The sequence below is a fragment of the Eleutherodactylus coqui genome, chromosome 5 (genome assembly GCF_035609145.1).
Source record: "Eleutherodactylus coqui strain aEleCoq1 chromosome 5, aEleCoq1.hap1, whole genome shotgun sequence".
Lineage (NCBI taxonomy): Eukaryota > Metazoa > Chordata > Amphibia > Anura > Eleutherodactylidae > Eleutherodactylus > Eleutherodactylus coqui.
In genome coordinates, this window is record NC_089841.1 from 179,438,151 (window position 1) to 179,454,151 (window position 16,001).

The window sequence follows — 16,001 nt, forward strand, 5'->3', positions numbered from 1 at the left end:
TCATTATTTTCAAACTGACAATTACCAAATCTAACTCATGAAAATGAAACCTGATGCCAGAATATAGGTGTATAAAATGGCTCCACAGTGTAAAGCAGTGTAGCAGCAGCATAACATGTTTTAAGCAGAATGGAGTGATTAGTCAAACCCCCCCCCCCCCCCAAAATTTTACTTTGGTGCAGCGCACCTGATATTCAAATGCTCTTTCTCAAGACAAAAGGGCTGCGCCATTGCAGCTCGGAGTTAGATCATCCCTTGTAAAACCCGGTCTCTTCATGCACTCTCTAACCCCCCCTTTCTGCTGATGTCAGTGCTTGTAGTACTAAAATCTTACATAGATGCCATGCGCCTCTCCTGTCTCCTCTTCTGGCACACGTGCAGGTCGCCAATGATGTTGAGGCGTCTGCATCTTGCTTCACGGCGCTGCACTGGAAAACGAGACACACGTTACATGGGTGAGATTTCCATGTTATGTACCTATAATCTGGTGACCGGTTCCCATTAAGCCTTTATTTATTTATTTTTTAACCCCTTTTTGGAAAAAAAAGATGTCTTGATACTTGCAACTATTGCAGAAATTTACAACCTAATTAATTGCAAATTGTGAGCAAGTGACGTGATTTTATGTGACAGTGAATCTTGAAGCCTAAAGATTTACTCCCTCCCATCTTGCAAACTTTGTGTTTGAGTGAGATTGTAGTCATATGTGTTATTTAATGGTTTGATCAGCCCAGAAAAACTAATTTTTTTATATATTTTTATTTTAATCTTTCATTTAGAGCCCAATGAGATATGACACCTTTGACAGCCTGTCTTTAAGTATTCCTTCTGCCACTTGGGTATGTATGCTCTGGTAGACCTCTGCTATAAATTCAATTATTTTCAATGAGATTTCTCCGGTAATGCCTAGATACAAAAAATCCCCAGTTGCTGTCCTGCCTTATATGTATAAATGGAAAATCCTGCAAATTGTGATAAAAAGTTAGACAGTAAAGCTGATTTGCTAGAATATTAGATATTCCAGATGGTCAGTATTCGTTGGAAAGTAAATGGACAGTCCTTTAAAGAGTAGACGGCTTCCAATAATACCTACTGCCATGTCAAAAAGAACTTCAACTTTGGACTACATGTACATTGTAATTTTTCTTATAATCACTATTTTTGGAATACTTGGATTGTCATCTGCTAGACTTTAGATTGTGTTAAATTGTCACTAACGTCTAGCAGATGACAATCCCACGCAGGATAGCATTGGGGCGAAGCACAATGCTAAACATGGATAAAATCTGGAAAAGTAGGGATATCAGTATAGCAACTAAACGCAGGATAGTACAAACCACCGTATTCCCCATAGCCATGTATGGATGTGAAAGCTGGACTGCGAAAAAAGCCGATAGGAGGATTGATGAGTTTGAGCTGTGGTGCTGGCGAAAGCTGCTGCGTATGCCCTGAACGGCGGGAGTAACAAACAGAGAAGTCCTGAATCGTATAAGACCCGATATATACCACAAAATCTTAAAGCTGATTTCCAGGCTCTGGGGACCCATATAGGAAAGTTTGCGTGTTGGTATAGAGGGTCTTGCACCTGGCAATATGCTATAAAACCCAAGATGTCAGTGAGCGGCCTTTTGTGCTCAAATCCTGTACAGGTCTGTGGACTTTTACTTTAGAACCTAAATATGTGCAATGTCTTTGTCCCGCCAGGGCCGTCCAATGACCCTTGATAACTGCCTGCAGCATTTCATCTCCACAGAGAGCGTTAAGGATGTTGTCTGTGAAACCTGTACCAAAGTAAGTCCTGCCTGCTGCCATACTGAAGATCTGTGTGTCATTGTACAATATGTAGAAACCGACACTAATATTTTGCAGCATTTTATTTCCTGGTATCTATGTAGTTTTGACATATTCTGAAGCACGGATTGTATCCACTTACACGAATCCCTGTTTCCAGTGAGCACACGGTGGCGTACCTACCATACCGGCAGGGCGCCTGGCTGCTTCCCCTTACATTGTCATAAGTTAACTGCAAACGCAATTAAATGAAGCTCACTGAAAGCAAATTTATACACTAGCTCAATACTGTCTGTATAAGTACAATTACAATTAGCTTGCCCCTTGCCCCTTTATTACAGTTAATAGTGGACATTAGTCGCCTAGTAGTAACCTGGTATGCTAGGCTGAAAAAAGGCACATGTCCACCCAGTTCAGCAACCCCCCCCCTTCCCCCAATGTTGATCCAGAGGAAGGCAAAAAAAACCTCAATGAGGTAGAAGCCAATTTTCCTTATTTAAGGAAAAGAAAAATCCTTCCTGACTCAGGGTGCGTTCACACGAGCGCATAAACGGCGCGTTTTTGCGCCCAATCGTATAAACGTGACCATCTGAGGCGTTGGTTTCCAATGTATTCGTTCGCACGGGCGATTTTACGGCGCGTAAAAACGGCAACCCGAAAAAAAGACGGAACATACGCGACCGAAATACGCGCCAACGCATATTTGATGGCCGAAAAGATAGTTTGCAAAGTAGGAACAAACGATAATACGCTTTCTAGCTCTGGTCATGATTGACGAAAAACGTTCTTTCCGGCGATTAAACGCTGTGCACGTGCGAACGTAAATACGCCTATGCTCGTGTGACCGCGCCCTCAGTCTGACAATCGGAATAATCCCTGGATACACAACCCTTCTGAAGTAATTAGAGACTACATGTAGTATGATGCTCAAGAAAGAAGTCAAGGCCCCTTTAAACTCGCTTATCGAATTCGTCATCCCCACATCCTCAGACAAAGACTTCCAGTCTCACTGCTCTTACTGTAAAGAACCCCCTTCTATGCTGGTGCAGAAACCTTCTTTCCTCTAGACGCAGAGGGCGCCCTCTTGATACAGTCACAGTCCTGGGTATAAATAGATGATGGGAGAGATCTCTGTATTGTCCCCTGATATATCTAAACAGAGCTATTAGGTCTCCCCTCAGCCGTCTTTTTTTTTTTTTTTTTGTTTGTTTTTTCTCTTCCAATAGTGAATAACCACAATTTTCATAACCTCTGTGGGTGTTATACTGTGCACATTCCGTTTATTATATTAGTTGCCCCCTTTGTACCTGCTCAAGCTTTGATATGCCCTTCTTGCGTACCAGTGCCAAAAACTGTCCACAATATTCCATGTGTGGTCTGACCAGTGACTTGTAATCCATGATCCTATTTGCCTTGGCAGCAGCTGCCTGACACTGGTTGCTCCAGTTAAGCTTACAGTTAACTAAAATCCCCAAGTCCTTTTCCATGTCGGTGTTTTACATCTAGTGTGTAATGGTGACATGTATTTTCTCTGCCCATGTGTATAACCTTACAATTATTAGAGTTAAGTCTCATTTGCCGCTTTTCTACCCAATCCCCCAACGTATCCAGATCTATTTGCAACCGCATTGTATCGCACAACACAACCTCTTGTGTTAATTACTTTGTGGAATTTTGTATCATCTGCAAATATTGCTATTTTACTGTGCAATCCTTCTACCAGGTCATTAATAAATATATTTAAATGATATATTAACTTTAATAATGGCATCTCACAAAATGTCCATAATAACTGTCTTGTTTTTATGATTATTCCAGATTGAAGCTGAGGAAAGACCAAATAGACAATTGGTGGAAGACCTGAAAACCACATTTGTTAAACAGTTGAAGCTGGGAAAGGTGAGTTGTTGAGGAGCGTAATCAAAAAATACCCCCCAATTACTGTAGAGACAAAAAAAGAACCCCAGTGTGCCTTGATATATTCCGAGGATACCAAAGGAAAAGTTTATCAGGTATGGGCCATTTGTCAAATTTAGGGGGAAAAAAATCCTAGTGTGACTGTATCTGTGTTCAAGTTAATGTTTCTGTTTTCAAGATGACGTATTTTCATATGAGGTTCCGTTTTCTGGGAAACCTTAGGAAAGATAAGAATTTAAAAATGACACTTTCAACATATTTTCATACCTTGGGGTCATTTAAATTAAAGTCATTACTACTGTGGTTCTCCAGATGCAAGTTGCCATGACGCTCTGTATGATTTAGTTCCTTAACGCCTCAAGCAATGAGATGGCTGCGTGTTACTGGGCTGTACAGAAGAGGTTGCCAAAATGATGCATTTTCTTCAATATGACTCATGTGATTCAGCTATTCACTAAATTGCACCCACCGAGCTTCCTGCTCTGTGCTCTGAACATAACCATAAAAGAGCTTCCTTCCAGAAAATTCCCCTGCTTTCTAGTCCAAAGTGCAGGAGGAAAAGGCTAAAACCGAGCAGAAAGCTCCTGGGTATTAGAGTTGCAAGAAAAGTAAGTGAACACTTTGGAATGATCTGGATTTTTGCATCAATTGCTAATACAAATTGGTTTGATTGTTAGCCAGGTCACAATTCTAGACAAACTAGGAAAGCACAAACCGTTGTACTGTTCATGTCTTTTTATTGCGCATATTGAGAAAACCTCCACAGTGCTCTGGGGAAAAAAGTAAGTGATACCGTGTGCTAATGGCTTCTCCGAGAAGGGTTTCAAATCTGAAGATGTAATTGGATGTGTGGATTTCACATGTGCTTTGCTTCTAAAATATAATCATGCAAACCCCTGGTTATTAACAAATATAGAGACCCATGTGGCGCAGAGTGCTAAGGCAGCAGAAATGCAGTCCTAGGCTCTCGCTCACGACCTGAAGGTTGAAAGTTCAATATCCGCATGGGTCAGGCAGCCAGCTCAAGGTTGACTCTGCCTTCCATCCTTCCTAAGTCAGTAAAATGAGTACCCAGCTTGGTGGGGGCTAATAAATAAATTACCTGAAAGAGCTGCAGAATAAGTTGGCGCTATACAAATAACAAGGTTTATTTATTTATTTTTTCTAAATAAAGATTGGTTAGTGGGATGCTTTGATTCAGACAGCTTTTCAGGAGTGAATCGCAGTGATTCTCCGCTCGTGGACAGGGGGGCTGCGCTTTCCATAGCAACGCTATGGAAAAGCGTTACAGATGAGCGAGCGTACTCGGCCACGCCCCTTTTTCGCCCGAGTACCGCGATTTTCGTACGGGCGAAAAGATTCGGGGGGCGCCGTGGGTGAGTGGGGGGGAGAGAGAGAGGGCTTCCCCCGCGCCGCTACGCCTCCCCCCGGCGCCCTCCGAATCTTTTCACCCGAGTACTGAAGTACTCGAAAATCGCGGTGCTTGATCGAGTAATTACTCGAAACGAGTACGTACGCTCATCTCTAAAAAGCGTGCATTGCGTTCCCCGCGGACGGAATATCGCCGCTGGAAACGCAATTCAAAAACGCCCGTAGACAGGCGGCCTAAAAGACACGAACACTTGCAAATATTTGTGTGCTTATTAGTTTGTCTATAACTGTCAGACCGCAATATTTCCAAAGGGTTCACTTTTCTTACAAGTGTATGTATAGTATGATGGAGTGCGGAGTAGGAAGTCTGTGCTGCAACTTCAGCCAATGGCTGCAGAGCACTGAGGGGTGATGGAGAAGGAGGCATCATTTTGGCAGCTTCCTGTACTGGGCACCTACATATGCAGCCAGTTTGTTAATGATTGTGGCATTAAGATTTATAGTGCATTCTTCCTTGGAAACTTTAATTTGATGCTCCAGTGTGAAAAAACTCATGCGATGTTCCTAGTAGCTCCATTTTAGTAACTATGAAAATTTTGAGTTCCACTTTTTAAAAAGGTTTAAAAATTGATAACGTATTCTCAGGATAGGTCATCGATAGCTGATTGGTGGTGGTCCACGTTACAGAACCCCCCCCCATGATCATCTGTTTACCAGGTTCCTGTCATGGTGTGTGGAGTAGGAAGCAGATGGCTCTGTACATTGTGCTGTGGCCTGTCGTGGTATTGCAGGCACAACTCCCATTCACTTCAATGCTTGCACTACGATGCTGGGTCACTACACATTATGCAGAACTCTCTGCTCCCTCCTCCATGCACCGTTACACTGGCCTGGTGAACAGCTGATTGGCAGGCGTCTTGGGCACAATATCCCTGTCAAACTGCTATAGATAAGCTGACCTGAGGACGGGTCATCACTTTTTTTTTTTTTCTGGAGCTGGAAGATTGCTGTAAGGAAATGCATTTGATTATTGACGCCTGGTCAACTGATTAAGCAAATTCTGAGCAATATGTGTTCAGTTCACAGAATATCTTGCCATATGGAACAGGGGCATTGTAAGTAAAACTTTTTACTGTTGAAGAACTTGTCATTTGACATTGTCATGTTTTTTTTTTTTCAATAGCTTCCTCAGTGTTTGTGCATCCACTTGCAGCGCCTGAGCTGGTCCAATCAGGGTAGCCCTCTGAAACGTAATGAACACGTCCAGTTTAGTGAATTCCTGGCCTTGGATAGGTATAAGTATCGACTCAATGGAAATGTATGCTGCCAGCGCCAGTGCACTACTGAGGCTGGGACAGTGCATGCGACAACTGATGGATCAGCAGGTGAATATCTAGATATTCTTACCCTATATTTTGTGACTATCATAAAATTGAAAATATCTAAGAAAAAAAAAAGGAACCCAGTTATATATGAAGTAGTAATAATGGCCAAGGCTTCATCCATGGTGTCTTGAAGAAAAGGCTGGTCCTGTCTTGAAATGTTTTGATGTTCTGCATAAGGCCTCTTGTCCACGGGCGGATTGGATTCCGCATGCTGATTTCCGCAGCAGTAGACCTGCGGATCCAATGGTTTTTCTGTGCGGATACACTGCGGATCATCCGCGTGGAAAAAAAATCCGCAACCCCACCTCCCTAATTGATATTATCCTTCAAATCTGCAGTGTATACGCAATTGTGTTTGCAGATGCACTGCGGATCATCCGTACCCATTGACTTCTATTGAGCCCATCCACGTGGAACCCACACCGAAATGGAGCGCGCAGCGATTTGTTTTCCACACCAAACGGTCCGCAAATCAAATCTGCATGCTTAAATTCATTTGTGGATGCCAATGCTTCCCTGTGGGCATTTTGAATTGTGGATCTTCCACAGATTCCGCAAATGAAATCTGCCCGTGGACATTGGGCCTTAATAAAGGTTTTATTTATCAAATATTCGGAGACCTATTGAAGAATCTTCCAAGTGGAGCAGCCTTCAGTTTCTCCCCACCCTCTTGATATAGAATTGTCTTACATACCCTTCTATTAGAAGAATATGGAAGGAATAGACTTTTGGTGCATTATCAGCAAACATTGGATTTAAGTCGAGGTTCGCCAATTATGAGATATCTGCTTGTGTATGGAGTCGGTATAAATCATGTAGTTAATCACTCTGCTTTATTCATTCTTTATTGCACAGCATCCCTATGTAAGGTCAGGAAATAAAGGTATACAGGGTGCTCGCTTTTGGTAGTTAAAAAGTGACAACTTCGTATAGTGTCTGAATAATTCCCAGGGGTGCTGTGTCAACTAGTCAATCCACCATTGTAGTACCCTTGCAACGGGCATGGGCTCTGATTACATCTGCGTATGCAACCAGCATGCTGCACTACTTTGGTATAATGGAAACCTGACTGACCCCATTACAGTGAATGGTGTCTGTCGGGCAGCATTTGTGTCTGTAATGTGTGGGATCTGTCATAGGAGCACAACAATGAAAATCACGGAAATCCTTAACACAGAGCTTTATTTATGCGATGGAGTATCTGTAAAGGTTGTGTTTTTTGTTTTGAAGTCCGCTCCATGTATATACTATGATCTCTAGATATCAGTTACTTTGTATTTTACCTGAGTAACATGTTAGCACATTTTGCTCAGCAATAATGCGTATTACTCTCTTTTATCTTTGTTATTTCAGCTTCTGAAGGGCCTCACAATTCCAAGGTACAGCTACTGAATGGAACCTATTCCTCATCCTTACTGTCATCTCCTTACACAAATTTCAAGTCTTCCAGCCCTGAGTGCACGTAAGTGATTCTTTGATATAGAGTTACAAATAATGTTTCTTGGCAGTATCTTGCAGGTATAAGCACATTTACCTTTCCTTAAAGCAACTTCAGGAGTTCAGAAAATATATGCAAGTCACTACCTACAAGGGATGATTACCTACAGTTTATTCTCCTCAAATTGTCTTCCTTTTTAAGCTGTTTTTCAGCTTAAAGGGGTTGGCCCAATTCTAGCTATTTTGCTGCAGAAAGCAGACTGCTACGTACATTGTCAGTGGCCCAGGTTGATACTGCAGACTGAGTCCCATTCACTTCAATTGAACCCGGTCTATACCGGTAGTACCAACCAGGGCCACTGCACAATGTATGGAGCTGCCTGCTTCCTGCAGCAAAACTGCTAGAAGTAGGACTAACTTGTAAAACCGTGGAATATCCCATCAATCTCATTAGATCAGGGTTGTGACTACAGTGTATGAGAAACGCCCCTCTTAACATTGGTTTAAAATCCTGCTCTGCCTCCTTTTGATTGGCTGCTGTGTATAAGCACAAGCCCATCACATACTAATCAGGAAGTCAGTGCATGAAGACCAGATTTCTATTACATCAGTTGCAGAATAACAGAATAACTTCAAACTGTCATTGGGGGACACAGCTGAAGACCATTGGGTATAGCTGCTGCTTCTAGGATGCAGACACTAAGTAAAATAATGTTAGCTCCTCCTGCCAGATATACTGCAACTGCAGGTACCAAGCTAATCAGTTTTAACTTGGTGTCTGTAGGAGGCAGACCTCTTCCTTTGCTGTTCTTCAACTCATGTTTCCTTTTCTGGACTGGCAATACAGGGCTGGCACTAGACTCCCCCTGTTACCCCATCGAGGAGGGTCTACAGCATGGAGTTAACACTTCTAGCTCCTGCTAACAGCATCGGTCGGGTCTTCTATGATGCCCATCTGCGGCTTGGGCTGTACTCAGGAGTAATTGAAGAGGGAACAATGCCTTGAAGTGTCATGTATTAATCCAGGCTGTTGTTTGAGGCTTAGTGCTGCCACTCCGCAAGGGAGGGGCAAGCAGGCGCCTTGTGGCTAATCAGGGGACTTTGAGCAGGCAATGGATATAAAGACACCATCTCAGCCTATTATGTTTGCCCAGGACTGGGGAGGGACTTCACTTCCAATCAGGGCCTTGGGCGCCTTTTTCCTGCATTCCTATTTATTCCCACGCTCTCTCTGAACAGAGTCTGCCTCCAGGTTGTTTCTCCTTCCTTCCCAGCCTCAGTCTCCATCCCTGTTCACTGCTGTGACCTGTGGTACCGCACATGTGGTCTCCACTCGGCCTTACTGGGCCACCTGTACCGGATGGGATAAGCTCTGCTTGGTGGATAGCTCCTCTTATCTCTGCCCTCTCTGCAGCACCTCTAGTAGCAGGCCTATCACAGTCACACCATGTTTGACCCTAGGGAAAAAGGCTCTAGACGGACCAGAGCCACGCGTTTCACTACCAGCAATCCATCTAGTTGTCTGTCCCCTGCCGCAAAACAGTCGGCCACTGGAATGGAATGGGTACACTTTCTGTCATTGGCTGTCCTGGACCTTACTGAAGTGTCCAAAACAATCATTGATATGCTAAACGAGCCTTTCCATCTTCCACTGCTGCACATGTCTGATGGAGATGACTACTCCATACCAATGACCACTCCCGTGGAAAATCCAGAAAGCATTCTAAGGCATCTCACTCACGACAGTCCTCTGAGTCGCAAGCTTCGTCTACTCTCCAGCCCCCCTCCACCCACGGGATGTGCTCTGAGATTTTTCCATAGACTGCTTCCGCTCTGAAGAGTAGGTGTCCAAATCTCCGTCCAGATTCAGATCTGGACGAGGAACATTCGTCCAAGCTATCCTTTATAGTCGATGGCTTGGCTTAATAGTCATCATGAAAGATATCTTTCAGGTAAAAGATCCAGACCCAGAAACGTCTACAGGGGCAGTTTATTTCACGTATCCAAAATGTTCTCCTAAAGGGTCTCTCTCTCGCAAGGAATTTGGGGATATCTTGACTTAAGTATGAAATCTCTCTGCCAAGCGTCTTACTAAACCCCAAAGCACTCTAAACGCATTTCAGCAATTGGTGGACCAAATGAGTTCTTCGACCCTCCCAGGTACCATATAGTTCTTCATAGGTATGGTGATTTATAATCTGGATTCAACAAGATACCCCATCATATATGTTATGTTACACAGTGTCAACTGTCTTAACTAATTGTAACTGAGTTGTATACTTGAACCATGTTATACTCAGGTTTGTCACTGAGTAATATAGTTTAATATGTCGTCTTATTTCTCAATAAAACGAGTAAAAAAAAAACAACAACCCCAGAACAACTGGCAGATATTGCACAACAAATCAGCTAGGCAGGAAAATATCTGTTGTGGGGCCCCCCTGGATGATACCAGGCTTTTAGCTCCGGCCTCGGCTGCCCTCGCCTCCCGTTCTCCAGTTCCACATTGGGATATTAATCTGGTCTAGATGCTCTTCAGAAACGCTATTTTTTTCTCCTTAGGGAGAGCACCTAGACGGTGAGTGAGTGAGAAGAGTTAAAAGGCCATTCATGCTCCTCTGGGTAATATGCAAATAACCTCACCGTCTAGGTGCTGTCCCTAAGGAGAAAAGATAGTGTTTCTGACACCCCCGCCCCCCCCCCCCAATCCCAGGCCTCTCACTAGCAAAGTCAGACTCCTAGTGTACACTGATGAAGGGCAAGCACCCTGAAACAGCTGTCTGTTTATGGGCTCTGACTTTGCTTTCAATTCCTGGTCATTGTTGCAAGGCTTGTATAAAGAGTCTAGCACTAACTTTAGGTATTGCTATAGGTGGCGCTGTGGAGGTATTGTTCCATTTTCCTCATTTGCAGATGCTTTTCAGTCACATCCCTTTGAGCCTCTGCGCAACATGTCGTGTCGCATCCTGGCGCAAGGTGCCATTTTTGGAGGCTGTCACCTCAATTAACCAGGTCTCCAAACTGGCAGCTGTGTTGGCCAAGTCTCCCTTTACCATACTACATCAGGACAAGGTCGTCCTCCATCCTGTGCCCGCTTTCCTGCCGAAGTTGGTATCCACATCAATAAGGACATTGTTCTACTGTCCTTCAGAGTCTCACCTAGAGGCACGTCCTCTACATAAGTTGCATTTAGCTTGTTCTGTGAATTTTGCTTGTCTCAAACTCCTACCTTCAGGAGCTCCAACTCCCTTTTAGTGATTTTGGATGGTCAGAGAATGGACCTTGCGGCTTCCAAAGTTGTAATTGCACATTGAATCAGGTAATCCGTGGTGGAGGCATACTGTGCAAAGAGCAAGGAACCTCCCTACTGTGTTATTGCACATTCTACTCCAGCTGTGAGCGCCTCTTAGGGTGAAGCCACGCGAACGTATATCGGCTCGGCTTTTACGCCGAGCCGATATACGTTGTCCTCGTGTGCAGGGGGGGGGGGGGAAGGATGGAAGAGCCAGGAGCAGGAACTGAGCTCCGAGCCCTCTCTCTGCCTCCTCTCTGCCCCTCTGCACTATTTGTAATGGGAAGAGGCGGGGCGGGGCTAAGTGACAGTAATTAGCCCCGCCCCGTCCCACCTTTCCCCATTGCAAATAGTGCAGAGGGGCGGAGAGGAGGCAGAGAGGGGGCCGGGAGCTCAGTTCCTGCTCCTGGCTCTTCCATCCTCCCCCCACCCCCCCCCACCCCCTGCACACGAGGACAACGTATATCGGCTCGGCGTAAAAACAGAGTCGATATACGTTCGTGTGACTTCACCCCTTAGGCAGCAAACAACGGTGCTTCCGCTCTTCAAATCTGCAGGGCCACCCAGTGGGCTTCTACACACTTTTACAAAGTTCACACATTTACATCCACTGGCACATTTTGCAGATGGCCACATAACTGACTGCATGATTTCTTAACTAATTTCACCACCTCCCCCACCGCCCGGTTCCACAGGGGCTACTTTAGAACATCCAACGTTCTTCAGCTGTGTCCCCCTACGACACTGACAAGAAGAAAAAACTGTTTTGTTTTTTTCCTTCTTTTTTTGCACTTACCGTAAAATACCACTTTGGTACTTATGATTCTCCGAGACCATTGTCCTTGTTGGAGTGTTTGCCCCTCCAATCCCCCTCCATAAATCTGACGAGAAAGAGATTCTACGGTGAGTGCAAAAAAAAAATCTAATTTCTAAGTCAATTATGATGACGGTACTGCCGGTTTTGTGCAGTGATCTTTCATGGCATGAGAAAAATGTACCTACACCAGCAGACCAAGAAGATGTCCTTGCCTGTCCATGGGCAGAAGGGAAGGCATCACCTCCTTTGGATAACAGGACTGCTTCTAGAGATTCATTATGTCTAAGGCCGCTCCCAAACAGCCGCCTTTTAGCCGCAATTAGCGTGGCCTTTACAAACGCGCTTACCTCGGAACGCTGCTTCCATTGATTTCAATGGGGCCTCACAGACCAGCGCTGGAATGCAAAGTTTCGAACGCCATGACTTTCTAGCACTGTGTGCTTTTTTTTTGCGCGTTTTAACGCACCTCATCACCCATCACAATGATGGGATGCGTTAAAAATGCTGTAACATGCATTAGAAAACACCGTGTGAAATTGCGGTAAAACGCTGCAGTTTCAGACATGGCATTTTGTGACTGCATGTATGAGAGTAGCTTAAGGGTGGGTTCCCACGAAACGGAAATCCCACGGCTGGGCTGCACCGAAAAGCCGCAGGAGACCTGCAGCTTTAAAACCCGCGGCATTTCGCCACGGGTTTTGGAGCAGTTTAGCCGCCTGCTTTCTCTTCCTATAGAGAGGAGTGGGGCCGTAATGGGAAAAAAAAATTTACATGCTGTGGCTGTCTATTCTGTGTCGCATCGCCAGTTCTGCCCGGCTTTGCCGTGACAGATTGACTGTCCCTGTGTGGACGAGATTTTGCAAAATCTCGTCCACGTGGCTGGCTAATCCCAGGATTAGGAGCTGCGGGCAGATTTGCCACACAGAAATTCCGCAGCAAATCCACCCCGTGTGAACCCAGCCCAAGACTACTGCAGATCTGAAACACAGTTGCATTTTGTAATTTACTGTTTATTTATTATCTTGAAGTCACTCAACTTTGACTACTGCTGGAGATTTTTGCAATGATTGCCTATCTGCATGTAAGGGTGAACGTTGATGTGTTTCTCTTTTTTGTTTTTGTGCAGCTCTTCGTATCTTTTCCGTCTGATGGCAGTCATTGTTCATCACGGGGATATGCACTCGGGACATTTTGTTACTTATCGGCGTTCCCCTCCAGCAGCTAAGACCCCAAAGCATTTAAGTCAGCAGTGGTTGTGGGTCTCTGATGATTCTGTGCGCAGAGCAAACATACAGGAGGTCCTCTCCTCTAATGCTTACCTGCTGTTTTATGAGCGTGTCCGCTCCAAATCACACAACCAAGAAAGTGAGACTCGAGAAGAATAATGCTGACACGGTGTTAAAAAACGGATCCATGCATTTCATATGATCTTGTCAACATTATGTATCTGATCTTGTATCCTAAACTTTGGGAATGTAACATGATTCCAGTTAAAAACTAAAGGGGAAGAAAGAAACTTTACTGGAGTGTAACATGTACCAAGCAGTGAGGTCCTGTACAAGGGCCTCGGATTTCAACTTCTTGCAGCTGGATCGTATTGTGGAGTTCTGTATCCCAGGCAGCTGTGTAAAGGTCCTTATATATGGACAGATAAATTGCTGAGATTGACGCTATGATGATGATCGGGCTGATGTAAGGACCTTTAGCACTGGACAATTGAGGACCAATGGTCATTCATGACTTATTCATGCGACTGTTTTGTTTCCATTATTGGTGTAGCCTATTCCCTGTTTACACAGGAAGATGTGCTGCTGACAAATGATGATTGCTGCAATGTTTATATGGGGCAGTAATCAGGAACGAACGTTCAGATGACCAATCATTGGTCCATTTTAAACCAGCTTTAACCCTTTCCAATCCATTTATTTTTTTCTCACCCATTCTCCCCAGCTCCAAATAAATTGGAGCTGGGGAGAATGGGTGAGAAAAAACACATTTTCTCTGCCCCCTCCTGAACTGACAGAGTTCAGGAGGGTGCAGGGAGGGACCTGCTTACCTGTCCGGCGTCTTCCGCATTCTCCTTCTGCCTCCCGGCTCGGCGATCATGTGACCGCTGGGGTCAGGTGGCACCTGTCGGTCACATGATCGCCGAGCCGGGAGACAGAAGGAGAATGCGCAAGACGCCGGTCAGGTAAGCAGGCACCCCACGGTGCAGGCTCCCGGCTCGGTGTTCATGTGACCGCCGGGGGTCAGGTAACACCGGCGGTCACATGATCGCCGGCCGGAATCTATGCATTGCATAGCGCTAATTGAGCGCTATGTAATGTGTAAAGGAGAAGGCAGAAAGGGTTAAAAACCCTTTCTGCCTTCTCCTCGGGGGTCCTCGATGAGGACCAATGCAGGAGTGTATCTGCACCCGATGTGCCTGACGATCGGGTGCAGATCCACTCCTGCACTGCAGTGTCGGGCCTGCCCCGACATCGGAGCTGTGGAGGGAAATTATGATGTCGGGGCAGGCCCGACATTGGACTGGAAAGGGTTAAAGTGACCCTTCAATTTCTATTGCCTACAGTTGTTTTTCTGTTGGCCCTCCAATTTGCCAGTTCTGGACCCGTTTTCAGCTGTCAAATGTTCGCAGCAATTTTCAAACTACCTAATGTCCTCTTTTGCACTGCTCTCCGATTGGCCATTGCTGATTACGTGAGCAGCTCTGGCTAATCTGAGAGCAGGTATAAGTCATTGGTTGGCTTAGGAAATCTGAAGATTGCATGGGCTATTTTGGATAGCCGAAAAAAGGGACCCGAAACCGGCGGATGGGAAGAACAGCAGAAACCACTTGCAGGTAACGTCCTGGGACCGGAGGGGCAGTTATAGTCCCTAATGCCCCTCTCATCTGCTGGTTCTGAGTCCTGTTTTCAGCTGTCCAAGATGACTAGCGCAATCTTCAGATGTTGCAGTATACAGTTATGATAGAACTTTACTTGCTTTCTTGGTGACATATCCAGATTATGCGACATTCCCATAATAAAAAGCTACATTTCAACCATTCAGCATGTACACAGAAGAATTTCATCTTTTAAAGGTTGGCGTCCTTTGTAAAAAAAAAGTGCAGCATATGAAATGAAGATGTAGAATTGCCGGTCCTGGCTCCATTGCTCCTTGCGGCAGATGATTTATTACCCTGTAATTTTAAGTGATGAGAAGTATTTTCCTGAACCTGCCAATCAGCCGTGCCGTGCCCCTTCTGTAATCTGTACGCCGCGCTTATATATTCAGGTAATAGTTTCCAGGCTTGTGGTTTTGGCCTCTGAAAAGTGCCACAAAAGATGGTTTTATTGATGTATGAATTGTATTTCATGTACATAGATGTATATAAGAGATATTTATTCTTATCTGGACAAATTGTACTAAATGAATTGTTATTCGCTGGAATAGTTTTAATATGGTAAATTTCAATGGTAATAAAGATGTTTTGTTGAAGAATGTCACCTTCGGATGAGTGCCGGGTTTCTATCTAGCTTATTTTTAAAATAAGTGATTCTTTTTTACACTAATGGTAATTAACACTACATTGAATAGCACTTCAGCTCTCTATGTAAGGGCTTGTTCACATGGGCGGATGCTGCGCATTGACGCATGCAAAAAAAACTGCAGAGGGACCTATTGCTTTGCTCTGCAAATACACAGGTTTCCAGCATATTCACTGCATGGCTTAGCTAGTCGATTAAGTTCAATGGCCTATTTTGATGCGCCATAGGCAACAAAATAGGGCATGCTGTTTTTTGTTTTTTTTCTTTCACGCAACCACATATTGTGTGCGGAGAAAAAAAACAAAACAGCACATTAAGGCCTCATGTCCACGGGGAAAATAAGAATTAAAATCCGCAGCGGATTTTAACTCTTCTCCCGCGCGCGGATCCGCATCCCATAGGGATGCATTGACCACCCGCGGGTAGATAAATACCCGCGGATCGTCAATAAAAGTGATTTA

The 16,001-nt window shown here is 44.6% G+C and overlaps 1 protein-coding gene across 2 annotated transcripts in view; it reads left to right on the plus strand.

Annotated features, from left to right (window-relative positions):
• The window catches only part of USP30 (ubiquitin specific peptidase 30), a 25,981-nt gene extending 10,491 nt beyond the window's left edge, over positions 1 to 15,490 (plus strand). For both annotated transcript variants that reach the window (XM_066603852.1, XM_066603853.1), the window contains 6 exons: positions 780 to 839; positions 1,705 to 1,791; positions 3,610 to 3,690; positions 6,263 to 6,464; positions 7,818 to 7,926; positions 13,137 to 15,490. In XM_066603852.1, the coding sequence (XP_066459949.1) occupies positions 780 to 839; positions 1,705 to 1,791; positions 3,610 to 3,690; positions 6,263 to 6,464; positions 7,818 to 7,926; positions 13,137 to 13,395 (798 nt within the window). In that variant the 3' untranslated portion in view covers positions 13,396 to 15,490. The remainder of the gene's footprint in view (positions 1 to 779; positions 840 to 1,704; positions 1,792 to 3,609; positions 3,691 to 6,262; positions 6,465 to 7,817; positions 7,927 to 13,136) is intronic.
• Positions 15,491 to 16,001: the final 511 nt, after the last annotated feature.